The sequence below is a fragment of the Tasmannia lanceolata genome, unplaced genomic scaffold, assembly GCF_043159265.1.
Source record: "Tasmannia lanceolata isolate RefF3 unplaced genomic scaffold, GAP_Taslan_0.1 ptg000008l, whole genome shotgun sequence".
Taxonomy (NCBI): domain Eukaryota; kingdom Viridiplantae; phylum Streptophyta; class Magnoliopsida; order Canellales; family Winteraceae; genus Tasmannia; species Tasmannia lanceolata.
In genome coordinates, this window is record NW_027518685.1 from 28,257,453 (window position 1) to 28,271,679 (window position 14,227).

General features: G+C 38.5%; 1 protein-coding gene across 2 annotated transcripts in view; it reads right to left on the bottom strand.

Moving 5' to 3' along the window:
- LOC143885065 (SNARE-interacting protein KEULE-like) overlaps positions 1 to 14,227 on the bottom strand; it is a 61,927-nt gene that overhangs the window by 5,209 nt on the left and 42,491 nt on the right. The window contains exons 8-17 of one of the 2 annotated variants that reach the window (XM_077389025.1): positions 13,467 to 13,595; positions 11,920 to 12,114; positions 11,719 to 11,802; positions 11,300 to 11,395; positions 11,146 to 11,222; positions 9,588 to 9,684; positions 1,817 to 1,942; positions 1,600 to 1,695; positions 937 to 1,053; positions 740 to 814 (exon numbers count right to left, since the gene is read on the bottom strand). In XM_077389025.1, coding sequence (XP_077245140.1) covers positions 740 to 814; positions 937 to 1,053; positions 1,600 to 1,695; positions 1,817 to 1,942; positions 9,588 to 9,684; positions 11,146 to 11,222; positions 11,300 to 11,395; positions 11,719 to 11,802; positions 11,920 to 12,114; positions 13,467 to 13,595 — 1,092 coding nt within the window. Of the gene's footprint in view, positions 1 to 739; positions 818 to 936; positions 1,054 to 1,599; positions 1,696 to 1,816; positions 1,943 to 9,587; positions 9,685 to 11,145; positions 11,223 to 11,299; positions 11,396 to 11,718; positions 11,803 to 11,919; positions 12,115 to 13,466; positions 13,596 to 14,227 lie in introns of both variants that reach the window. The other variant, XM_077389024.1, reaches the window with a different exon arrangement.

A 14,227-nucleotide genomic window follows, 5' to 3' on the forward strand; every position in this document is an offset into this window, starting at 1 on the left:
ACGCACTAGCTTAAAATACAGTGGGGGCCACATTATTTGGGTGATCCAAACCATTCATTTTTAAGGCCCTCACATAGATAGGGTGTCCATAAAAAATCAGATCCATAGGATCATCCTAACCCTTCGAACTGTGGAGGCAAAAAATGGACTAATTTGTGAAGGTTTAAAGACATCCATTTTACGTCCACAAATTGTAGGGTTGGGATGATCGTATGGATCTGATTTTTTGTAGACACCCTATCTATGTTGAGGGCCTTTAAAATGGATGGCTTGGATCACCCAAACAATTTGGGCCCCCACTGTATTTTAAGCTAGTGTGTAGAGAACTCTCTACACATATGTGTAGGAACCGTTTTCTCATATATATATATATATATATATATATATATATATATATATATATTAAATAAGAGGAATGATAGATGCAAGGGGCTCTTTATGCAAGGGCTAAAGAAGGGCCGTGGAATACATGCACGACATTAAGTGCAACCATATTCAGTTTCTAAACCGAATTTAAAAATGCATGGATCTATTCAAGGGCCCTTCTCCAGCCCTTGCATAAAGAGGGCCCTTGCATCTATCATTCCTCATCAAATAATTTTATTTTTATCATTTTTTCCCAATAAAAAACCCGTAAAAATAAAAAAAAATTAATATATCCGGAGATTTTCCCTTGCCAAGAAATTCTTGAGAATGATATTTGTGACATAGGGCGTAAGAGCCTGAATGTGAAACATACCTCTATCATAGGATAAAATCGTGATAGTTGCCATGTTTCTTCTGCATCAGTTCGCTCTTTCCTAGCTGCATGCTTCTTCTGATAACCAAAGGAGAATATGGAGTGATTGTCAGGTATCATATTCAAATCTCTAAGTTAGTAGGCAACTGTACCGATATAAAAAACTACATAGTTTTTAAGTCGCTAAAGATGTTTACCTTCTGAATATCAAACTTTAGTGAGAAGCCCCCTCCTGAGGCCTTCTTCACATCCGATCCAGCCAGGTATCTCATGTTATTCACGGCGTTCATGTCATCAGGTGATAATCTTGCTAACTGAAAAAAAACAAAAGATCTATAGTTTTTCATGCATCTGATTTGGGTCATAGTCATGCTAGTTCTAGAACTGAAAGCGCAATGTAACATTACAACTATGATTTGTGGACACGGACACGAGTGTTGCGTGTCGACACGGACACGAGTGTCGCGTGTCGACACGGACACGGAGTGTTGGACACGGCAAACCCCCAAACTTTAGAAACGGGGACACGGCTAAAATAGAAAGTATATGTAATCATGAGGTAAACACAATATTCAATGAGGTAAACACAATATTCAATAAAAAACAGAATGTTACACTTGACACAGTACAAAAACATGTCCACACATCCACATTAAGTCACACTTCCAGCAATACAAGTAAAAGTGTCCAAAGGAGTGTCGACACGTGTGGACACGCGTGTCGTGTCGGACACGGCAGGACACGTTACTCGGCAATAAATTCGAAGTGTCGGCCAAATCATAGCATTACAACAAGATGGGCACAAAAAGAATCAGAGACTGGATGTGCTGTCAGCAAATAAAGACAAAGGGAATATCTACCTGCATCAACTTTGTGCCTTTATCACCTTCAAATTTCTCAGGATAGAGGGCTGCATAAATCATCAACAAACGCAACTTATTTTCAGGAATGGCATCCTGCATGGGGAAGGAAATTTCTTTATCAAATATACTTGCATGATAGAAGTACCTAAATTGTTAGAACTAAGAAGAAATGGTAAGCAAATGTTTATGCAGAACTAAATCCTTAGTCGGCAACCTGCTTGGTCCTCAGAAAATTGATCACTTCCTTTGTGCCAGCATCGCCAAAGACAAGGTCCTGCTCCAACTGACCAATTTCTCTAAGCCCAAGTTCTCTGATAACTTTGTTAACTTTCCCTGCAATCTGCATCAACTTCTCCTGATTAGCATGACAAAAAGGTATCTGCATGTCAATATCTTTGTTCGTTTTTTAGTAAACCTATTCAAATGACAGTTGTTTACCTCCATTGTAATTGGACAAATAATCCATTATTGAATTTCACCCTCAAAATCTCTCTGTCTTTGACATGATCAATCATCTAAGCTACTTGAGTACATAGTTTTGAAATTCGGCCAAAACCAAAATGTTTCGGCCAAAATTTCGGATTTCGGTTGGGACCGACACCAAAAGAACAAAGACTTGGTATCGGTCAAGATTTCGGCGAAATTTCGGATAAATTTTGTTTTTTTACCTGTTTATAAAATTTCCACCGAAAATTGGAAATTTCCAAAATTTCCAGCCAAAATTACCACTTAAATTACCGAAATTTAATATTTTTTCTTACATAATTTTGGCCGAAACCAAAAAAGTATCATGAAAGTAGTGATGAATGGGTTATATTGGGTTTTTTTTTTCCATTGAGAACAGAACAGATTCATTTAAAAAGAACAAAGAAAAAACAAAAACAGGCTGGGAGGAGATGTCCCACAAACAAAACAAACCAGATTACAGAACCCCTTCAAAAGAGAAAAAAAATGGGATCATAATCATACCTATTAAACTGAGTGAATAATTCAGTGCAGCAACACATTGTGGGCCTTCTTCCAGTTTTCATCTTTAAAAATGCCCAGTTACTTTGTTTTACTGTTATTGCTGCTATTAACTTGGATGTTTAGAACAAAGTTACCGGGATCGCCCTCCCACCCTCCGACCCGAAACGTGGGTCATTTGCGACCCGGATCACAAAAAAATGGCGACCCGGGCGACCCGCGTGAAAGAGAGAGATGCATAGATAGAGGGAACACTTCAAATTTTATATATTATGGATTAGATAGGAACTGGAATTTTCATTTTGAATATATATGAATGGCATACACGAGGTTTTTGGTTTTGTTCATTAAATTTATGTAGTATGGAATATAGAATGATATTCTTGTAAAAATATATGAAATTATGTATATAGAGTACCAGAGCAACCTAGATTTGCACTCCAAATCGACCCGCGAGCTAAAATAGCCAACTGACTTAATTTACCCTCATCGTACCGCGTACCGGGCTTCCATCGTACCCCGTACCGCGTACCAGAACGAACCGCGTTCCAGGTAACCTTGGTTTAGAAAGTCTCTCATTCAATATGTACCTTTCATAAAGCATCAAGTTTCAGGCAATCTTGAAAATTGAACTCTGCATTGTCTGAAAGCCTCTTGTCGGTATCCACAATGTTACATTTAAGCCTTGGGGCATAGTTTTAAATTTCGGCCAAAATATTTCAGTTTCGGTTTAGACCGAAACCGAAAGTACATTGAATCAGATTTTTACATTATCACCCAGAAATTTCGTTTTTCACCCTTATTTATAAAATTTCTACCGAAATGTAAAGATTTCCACCAAAATTAGCGAAATTTCCACCGAAAAGGTCGAAATTTTATACATTTCTGTGGAAATTAAAAAAAAAAACAAATATTTTGTCAAAATTTAACATGATTTCGGCCAAAATTTCCACATAAACCGAAATATTTTGGTTTCAGTGGTGGCCGAAACCGAGACTGAAACCGACATTTAAAACCCTGCCTTGAGGTTGGTGGAGCTTGCGTGCAGGAGAATACCCAACCATATTATCTAGTGGGCTTTCTAATGGGATCAGAGCAAATAACATGTTCCCTTCAATCCTTCCCAAACAAGCAAACAGATAAATCAGACTATACATGTTAATGGTGACGAAGGATCCACCTTTCTCAAATCAGGCTATACATGTTAATGGTGATGAAGGATTTACCGTGGGCTTTTGATGCCAAGACATCTTTACAAAAGAATGGGACTCACAAATTAAGTGTCTATTTATGATTGCATTCAGAGCTTCTTGAATTTCAAATATTACATTTTGATTTGTCCTAGTAATAAAAAAACACATCCTCATTTTTGTTTCTTTGATGAATAACAAATAACTATGGAAACCAAAGGGAAAACAGAAATCTTAGATCTCAATATTACAAACGAACTTACATGTAAAACCTTGCACCGGTACCCGTAAGCCCAGTTCCAATGCTTATAATGGACCCCATTCTTAGAATGGGCCCGGTCTAACTTTAAAGCTACATAAACAAGAGATAGAAAGAAAGAAAGCTCAGAAGGAGATGTCTTTGACCCCAGTTGATGGCATCAAAATTGGCTCCATGATCTCACGCCAACAGCCACAGCTGGTCCAGCCACTTTTGTCAGGAATGAGAATTAAATAGTTGTGCTCTTACTTCATGATTTTAGTACTTTTAGTTTAAATTTTACAAGTTGTTTAAACAGATTTTCTACAAACCCCAATTACTAAAACTGTATGTTTCAATAGAAAGGGTTTCTTTCTTTTTCCAAGCACAATAGTGTTTAGTTATAGTTACTAGAAGCTCTCTAGTTGGGTTAGAAGCTAAATTCACAAGCTAAATTCTTCTCGCTTCCCAAATTTAGCAAAGTGTGCTTCTAGGACCCTTCCTCTTAATTAAGAGTGCACTTCCTATTAGGTGATTATATTTCCTAAAAGGGTGTTTTTCACTTTTGGTAATGCCAAATGAGTGTACTTAGAAATGGATTATATTAAGAAATTAAAAACTCATCTTAAGTAATGTGAATTTTTTTCAATAACTTAACATTGAATCTAAAAGAATAAAACATCTAGCTTGTAAAAATATAAATCTATAAAACACGGAATTATAATCAGCCAGGAAGTCCTAATTTAACCCCGGTTAATTTTAATGAAAAGCTATTTTTAACTCCTACATTTACCATCCTCCCTAACCAACTACAACCCTATCTATTTCTATACGCTCATCATCCGCTTCCACTAAAGCTTATCACATGCTTAATTTTCACTTCCTATGATGTTTCCCACACGTCTCCTTTTTACTGTTCTCATTACTTTCATACTCTTCGCACATTTTTTGCTTTTTTAGATCTCTTGATTCCCGCATTACTTCTTGCATTTGCTTCCCAGTCTGGCAACCATCAATTGGAGTCTGGGGTTGCCTCATTTAGGCAACATTGATTGTACAGGGAGTGCTGAGTGCTTATATCAATGATTGGAACCAATCCTTGATTTGAATTAAGTTTCATGAAGTACTAAACCCTGGATTTTGGAGGACATTTTATACTATTACCAATTTCTAGCATGTTTTCTCCGGATTTTTTTTTGAATGGAAAGTTTTCTCCGGAATTTCTGCTGGTTTTCTCCTTCGCAGGACAAAAATACAATAAGCAAGGAGAGTAATTAAACATCATGTAAGAGAGCACAGCTATTTGACTAACACAAAATGGATGAATATGAAAAACCGAGCTCACATCCAGGTTATCCAACATTAAAGGAGTTTATTCCAACGGGGATAAAATAAATATTCAACTGTTGAATGGATATAGAGCTGAAAACCTTAGTAATGGAAGAGTGCAGTGTGAAGAATGAGGCCTGTTGTGAAAAACCCCAATAGCCATAAGAAATTTCAATGGCAAAGCAAAACGAAAGAACGAAAACGCACAAAGACACAAAGATTTACATGGTTTGGCAAACATGGTTTGGCAAAGCATACATCCACAGCAGAAGCGACAAGGAAATACACAATAGGAACAGGAGATTACAAGAGAAGATCAGTATCTCTCACCAAAACCCCGAGAAAATCTAGTACACCCTTTTTTCCCCTTTTGCTCTCAACCTCTTCTCAAAGAACAAGAGAACACGAAAATAAGCCCTGAAACCCCTTTATATAAAGCGGGCCAAAACTTACTCGAATCGGGCCTAAATCACTTAAAACGGGCCGGATCCAGGTAGCACACAATATTTTGGACCCCAACCGGGTTGAATTCAAGACACCCAACTCAACAAGGCCTACAATGCTAGAACAAAAGTTCAAAGGCAACAATTGAACAAGCCAAGATCTAGTACAGTACAAACAACTGATGAAAGTAACATTTAGTAATAACATATGTTTTGAGGCTCTGTACAAGTAAAAAGGCACCAAGTAAATTCACACATGGCATGTAAAAAAAATTGCCTACCTTTGTTTCTCCTAGTCCCTTTCTTGATGGCTGATAATGTTTGAAGATATTAATTTTGGAAACTAGGATACAGTAACACAGATATGTATATCAGAAAGCAGAGGTCTTCAGGAAAGCAGAGGTTAGGGATTTTCAAGTATGGAATTAACAAGGAAAACGGTCAGAGAATTAGTACGGTTAAAGTCCGGAGTTAATTACGATCTTCCGATTCATAGAATTAAATATGGTCTGACAGATCAAGCGTCTGGGACTCCAAGCAGTTCCAAAGGGAAGGGGAGGAGAAAACTTCGTTACCCATGAAGATTCTTTTGTGGAATGTGAATGGGTTGGGCTCCCTGGAAAAGAAAGCCCGCATTAAGGAGGTAGTAAGAAAACAAAAACCTGAGGTTGATTGTATTCAAGAAACAAAGCTTTCTTCGATGAATAGATCAGTCTTAAAAGCAGTTGGGCTTCAGTCACACTGGGATTTTTCAACCTTGGATGCAGTGGGAGCATCAGGTGGCATTTTGGTTTCTTGGGATGGTAATAAATATGAGGGAGTAGAATCGTGGGGAGGCGAATTTTCATTATCAGTGGTGCTGAAGAATCGGAATGATGAAAGGGATTGCTTGGAGTACCTGATGATTAGAATGGACTTTGGGGCTAAGTGACAAGGTTGGGTGATGAGGTGTGTATCGTCGGCTTGGTTTTCGATTATTATCAATGGCTCCCACAAAGGTTTCTTCAAATCCTCTCGCAGTCTTAGACAAGGAGACCCTCTTTCTCCTTTTCTGTTTGTTATAGTCGCTGAAACCCTAAGTAGGTTGATGGATAAAGGGAGAGATTGTGGCTTGATTGAGGAGTTCAAAATTGGGGTAAATCAGTCTGAGATCATGCACTTACAGTTCGCAGATGATACTCTTATGTTCAGTTCGCCGGATGTGATGAAGGTTATGAACCTAAAATCTAATATCAAATGTTATGAGGTCGTAACCGAGCAAAGGTCTAACTTCCACAAATCCAATCTTTTTGGCATTCACTTAGACAATGTTTTGGTTCAAGGGCTTGCTGCCATTATGGGGTGCAAGGTGGACTCTCTTCCCTCTTCCTATCTTAGTTTGCCTTTGGGTGCGAGTCGCCCAAAAAATATAAGTTGGGATCCTATAGTGGAGAGAGTTGAAAGAAGGCTACATACGTGGAAGAGAAACTTGGTTTTGAGGGGGGAAGATTAACTCTAATAAAAGTGGTTTTGGCGAATATACAGATATACCAGATGTCTCTTTTTAAGTGCCCTACTAGTGTAGCTTTGAGAATCGAACAATTTCAAAGAAGATTCTTATGGGGAGGCTCTAAAAATAAGAGAGGCATTCCATTAGTGAAATGAGAAGTTTGCAAACCGTGCAAGGTTGAGGGCTAGGGATCAGAAAGATTGAAGTGGTCAACCAATCGCTTTTGGGTAAATGGCTGCGGAGGTTTGGAGAAGTGTCGTCGCTTTGGGCCAAAATTATTGACAACAGATATGGGTCTCTAGCTGGTCACTGGGAGTCGGATGATCGCTTCAGTAAGCCTGTCCGCTCTTTGTACAGAGATATCTTAGTGTTTTCACCTTTGTTTCGTGAGGGTACTAGATTTGGCACCCATGTGGGGGATCATGTAAGGTTTTGGCATGATAAGTGGTGTTCGGACATTCCTTTGAAAAATCTCTTCCCGGATTTCTATGTGGTTTCCTCTTCTAAGTTGGCAATGGTTAGAGATTGCTTTGAGAGGAGAGGATAGGGTGGTGTGGATTCCAGCCTTCAGACGTAATTTCTTCGATAGAGAACTTCAAGCGGTAGCCTGCCTTTTTGAATTGTTGGAGAGTTCTTATCTAAAGCGTGATAGCTCTGATATAAGGGTATGGCTATGGAATTCGTCGGGGGTGTTCTCTGCTAAATCTTTCTATTCCCACCTCGTGGCTTGTCCTGTGGTTCCTAATATTGCTAGGGTGTGGTCAATCCATGCTCCTCCTCGTGTTACTTTGTTTGGGTGGGCGGCCATTCGAGATCACATCCAAACGGTAGACTTCCTACGGAAGAGAAAGATGGGGTTTGTTGATCATTGTGTTTAGTGTATCCAAGATGGGGAATGAATCATATACTCATCAATTGCAAGATGGTTCGGGAGATTTGGAGCGGTCTCTTGAAAAGATTCGGTATTTCTTGGGTTTTCCCTAAGGATCCCATCACAGTTTTGGAAGGCTGGCAATTGGTTCCATGGTGTAGTAAAGGCAAGATCTTGTGGAATATTTCCTTCCTCGCGGTTATCTGCGTGGTGTGGAAAGAGAGAAATGAAAGGATCTTTAGGGGAAGAGCTGAGAGTCCTTATTTATTTTCTAAGGTGTTGGCTTTGACTATCTTTTGGGCTAAGTCTCTTCCTAGCTTTCAGTTTGTTTCTGCCTACGACTACGATCTTTGTCAGGGATGGCAAGAGGTTTGTTTTAGCATAGAGAGGAGCACTCCGATCGTTCAGGCTTGGGAGCCCCAATAGTGGCGCCTTCAAGCTCAATTTCGACGGATCTAGCCTCAGAAATCCGGGTCCGGCGGGCATTGGGGGAGTTCTTAGGGATGCTGCAGGAATGGTGAGATGGGCTTTTGCAGGCCCTATTGGTATCACCGATTCTAATGAGGGCGAGGTGCCCACTGTACATAAAGGGATTAAGCTCCTCGTGGGTGAGCATCTTAATAAAGTAGTGGTCGAAGGGGATTCCTTAAACGTCATTAGGTGGTTATTTGGAACTTATCTTCCCCCATGGAGATTTGCAGCCTTTTTCAATGAGATAAATGATATTGCTGGCTCTTCGAGTATCTCTTTTCGCCATATCAGGAGATCGGCTAACGGGAATACGGACAGGATGGCTAGGGCCAGGGCTCAGAATGAGGATCTTGAGATTTTTTACTTTCTTCCCCCATAATGTTGTCTTGTTGTTTCTTTTAGTTGTCTTGTTGTATATTCTTGCTCTCTTTCCTTATATTGGACCATCTCGGTCTTCTTTAATGAAATTTGATCCATTTAACATTAAAAAAAAAACACAGATATGTATATCAGAGCAAAGTTTCTACACGGTATTCTGATAGTTAAGGATGCGCTAAAGTATATGGGGATTTATGGCATGATATGCAAATACCAAATAAGAAATATTTTCACTCTAGAATAAGGAATTAATAATATATTGATTATATAATCATTAAGAGCCCAGAAGGTAGAGGGAGATCACTGTCAAACCAAAGCCCCTACATTCAAAGCTATTCAACCCGTCCCCGCCTACGGATTATTGAAATTCCTCAGTATACAAAAAGAAACTGGTATGATCCTTAAGTTGATGGATGCCATATATTTGAAACATGATGGTTAATTTGAAAACGTAAGCATCCATGCAATGTCCGATACAAGTTATGGTAACACAATAAATTAGGCACATACTAGTATCAGGGTATCAATATCATAATTTGGGATTTGAATATAGATAGAGTTACCCGTGTTTAACAAGAAAAATGGGCATTACTATGAACGAAGAACGAACCTCTACATGGAGGGAAAGCTTATCAATTTGCTCACTGTACTGAGGCAATGCCTGTACCATCTTTTGCAGATCTCTTGTTGATAGATCACTGCCATCTCTTTAAAAAATAAAAAGAAAATGGGAGTCAGAAAGCATACTAGAAAGAAACACCATCCACGTGATCTAAATAAAACTTCCTGCAGTACCACAGATTATGTCACGAGATGTATTTTATGTCTTAGTGGTCTACCATATGAGAAATTCTAATTGAGAGAAATAAGCTTTGGAGCTATATTGTTGGAATCTGGAAGTGTCCAAAAAAACTGATGTAACAAACTAGAAGTCCTGGGAAGCACAAATAATTTGGTGATGAGCATAAAAGTAGCACAAAAAGAGGTTTCGAGAGGGGACTGTCAATGTGGAGTTTGCAGCACAACTTCAAATGGAGCCATTTCTGCCATCAATGTCAGCTGGAGAGGGAGAGAGGAAGTTGCAGCGACAGATAGGACAATAAGAAGAAATCGAGGGTGGAGGAAATAAGGAAGGAAGAGGATGGCAGATAGTAAAATGAAAAAGAAACCAAGACAAATCAAAGGATTCCATCAAAGGACAGCATTTCTATAGAGAAACTAGATGTGTAGTAACTGTGGATTCATCAACTATTGGTATCGCAAATTTTGTAGGTGTATGCCAGCACAGTAAGGTGTTAGGGTCATTGGAAATAGGGCTTTAGGTGCAGGTGTTTCGAAGTTTGCACTGAGAGTGGGGGTGGGGGATGTAGGGGCTGGCGGTTCAAAGGTATTTCTGTTGTGCACGAGAAGGAAGGGTATGGGTTCGACTAAGGTAGAAGAAGAAAGCTATTAATGGCGTTCGAAAGGGAGAGATTAGAGAAAAGGGGATGGGTTCAAAGGTATTTCTGTTTCACAAGAGAAGGGGTTAGGGTTCGACCCAGCCCAAAAGTGAAAGCTACTAATAACGTGCATAGGAGAGAGATTAGAGGCAAGGATAGAGGGTCATGAATTCCCATCATCAAGATTGTTTGGAAATGAAATTAAGTCTTGGAATTGCTTCAAAAGAGAAACCAAGGTTGCCAAAGCGGGAATCTAAAGCGGGAATCGAAACGGGAATCGAAAGCGGGAATCGAAGGCTCCCAGGGAAGAATCCTACTCAAGGTTGCCAGAGCGGGAATCGAAAGCGGGAATCGAAACGGGAATCGAAGTGGGAATCAAAGGCTCCCAGGGAAGAATCCTGCTTCCTTGAGAGAAACTACCACAAACACAATCGCTCAACAAAAATTGACAGCATCCATAATCCTAAAACCCAAAATTAATAATCACCAATCTAAATGATTAAAATAGAAATAGGCTACCAATATCCGTGCAACCATGTTTAATAATGGGGCGACTCACTTTGTTTTACACTTGTCTGATTGGCTGCTTAGAGCTTTTTGGCAATTGTAATGGCCTTTGAAACATGAAAAACAAGTTGAGTTCGTCCCATTATCAAGAACATGGTCACGCGAATCAGTCCCCTAAAAATATATTGATCTAGATGGATTCCATAGAAAATCAATACTAACCTTGAACCTTGGTGCATTTGTGCAGCTTTGTTCTTTGATACGAAGTTAGTCATTTTCTCATGTAAGCGTTCGCTAGCCTGCAAGCCAGTTAATGATCAAATAGTATTCAAGCCAATCACGGATCCAAATGAGAATTTTAGACGCTAAGACATACATCCGCAATATGTGCATGCCTGAGCTCAAGCCAGATAGGATCATGATCCTCCAAAAGGACTTCCTTTCTCTCCGATGCTCCTGATTTGTTTGAAGACTGAACAGCATATCCCATATATGAGCTTTCCTAATAGGGGCCATTGTTTTAAATTTTAACCGAATTTCGGATTTCGGTCGGGTCTGAAATCAGTTCAATTTCAGTTTCGGTTTCGGTTTCAATTTTGGCCGAAATGTGGTCGTTTTGACCGAAATTTGTACAAATTTAGGCCAAAATGACCGAAATTGGAAAAAAAAAAAATTTGGTTTCTTTGGGGACCGAAACCGAGATTCAAATCCATGATAGGGACTAAGCAAATAAAAGATAAAACAAAAGCCTAAAGAGCACAAAGCTGCAAATATGTTTAGCATGGGAAGGCATACCTCATAGACATATTTATTTCCCTCCATATTTAGTATATCATGGCACATGGCATCATATGTCCATTCATGGATCACTGGAGCAATCTGTAAGTGGAAATTCAATATATTCAACACTAACTAAAGTGATTGAAAATGTTAAGTAATACTCAATTATCTTTTAGAAGAAAATAGTACCAGTATGACAAGAAAAGTTGTTTAAACCTGATCAATAGATCTATCCACAATGAGTAATTCGCATGTTTCTGTCTGTGGAAAATGAGGAATCGTGGATTTGTACTTCGCAAGACAGTTCCAAACTCCAGCAGCAAGCTTGGTCGGAACTAAATCGCAAAGCGTTGTCAGTGTAGACGCTTCTATAGATGACTTGGCAGCACGATAATGCACAAATGGAAGTTCCTGAGGAAACGTAACAATATAAAAGAAAAACAGAAAACCCGAAACTCAATTTTATGTGTGTGTGTACACGCACATACATACATTACAAATATTTTATATACACACACACACACACATATGGTACTGTAGGCCCGTAGCATTACAGGTTTCTTAAGATGGTTTAGAAAGTACAATAAATGAGAATTGCCTAACCCGCCCACCAAAAGAAAAACAAAAAAGAAAGGTATACACTTAACCCCAAAAAATATAAGGCTTCAATCAATTGGAGGCTAGGCATAATTGAGCTGAACCATATGATAAAATTGCAAGTTTTGTTATTAGCTCACTTCTGACAGTGGAAACATTTTCCTTATGTAGAAAGCCACTTTTTTTCTGTAGGGTCTGTATGAACTATGAAGCCTCTGCCTCTCTAGTTGTCGCACTTATCGGATCCCAATGGACTTAATTCAGCTGCCCACTGAAAAAAAATAATATGCAATCCAAAAAACAAATGCACCCCAAGGTTCATTTTCCAACACTAAAAACAATACATTAACCCTAACTTCACTAGAAGATGCATTTCTTTTTTTTCTGGTTGGTAAAGCTGGGATTTAACCTCTACAAGATTCATTTCTTTTATAAAATCTAATTGCAAAATATTTTTTCTGAAATCAACTTTTCTTTCTTTATGAGCCCTTCTCAACAAAATACCAATTTCACAGTTTATTTTATTTTATTTTTGAAAAATTTAAGTTGTCAAAGTTGTACTTGATAATTCAAATGTTATATTTCAGTTAAAATTTACTGATTATTCAAATTTCACAGCCTGGAAATGCTCAATTAACAATGAGATCCACCTAACTCTACTTACATCCAACCAGTTCTATGTCAGCATGAGGCTATGTGCCGATCTCCAATCATACCAAACTAATCCCACAATGACCTCTCAATGTTTAACAATTAACATTAGAGTTACCACTCATGTGGTAACTAAATTTCATTTCATGTATGAGTGAGAGTGAGATCCATGTATCAAAAACATTTGACAAATACCACCCACTGGGAATTAGCATTAAGTGTTGATGACACACCCTCAGTGAAGCAAAAACTGTAGCATTACAGTTATCACTCATGTGGTAACTAAATTTCATTTCATGTATGAGTGAAATCTATGTATAATAAACATTTGACAAATACCACCCACTGGGAATTAGCATTGTGTTAATGACACACCCTCAGTGAAGCAAATTGTAGCAATAGAGTTATCACATGTGGTAAATAAATATCATTTCATGTATGAGTGAAATCCATGCATAATAAACATTTGACAGATGCCACCCACGGAGGATTAACATTAAGTGTCGATGACACACCCTCAGTGAAGCAAAAACTGTAGCAATACGAGTGGCCATCGTGTTTAAACAGGCATCATACTTGCGAGAAATCTCCACATCTTCCCCATAGAGTTCCTCCAATGCCCTCTCATTGTCAGTGATGAAACCCTGCATGGGAAAAGTCACAGAATAGAAAAATACATGGTGAAACTATCAAACATGCAATCAGTTAAAATGTAGAACCAGACAATGAAAGAATAGATGGTCAGTGATGTTCCACGTTCAGAAACTATGGCCTTTACAAAAAGCAATGATCTCAAGCTAGAAGCATAGTACCAAATTTCGATCTGAAATGTGTCGCTTCGGCCGAAATGTTTCAGTTTCCATGAGTCAAAACGAAATTGGACTGAATTTAAGTAGAAAAATTTGGTTGGAATTTCACCCTTTTCGATGTTGTTTTGATTTTGTCTTGGTCATGTCAATCAAAAGATTACACTGCAAGTCTGCAAGTGTATACCTTAGATTATTTCAGTCGAAACATGGAGATATGTCGCTTTCAGTTGGAAATATTAGTGGCAATCTTGTAAAAGCACAAAAAAGTATGAAAACGTATGCATGTGATGGAAATTTAAGATGAAACATCATGAAATTCTAAAAAAATATTTTTAAAATAGGCAAAGTAAAAAAAATGTATTAAAATTAGAGCAGTGATAAATCAACTCCCAAATATCTTAAATCGACCCCCTATGTCTTTCTCTCTCCTCTGGGTTAGAGAGAGAGAGAGGAGAGAGATATAGACA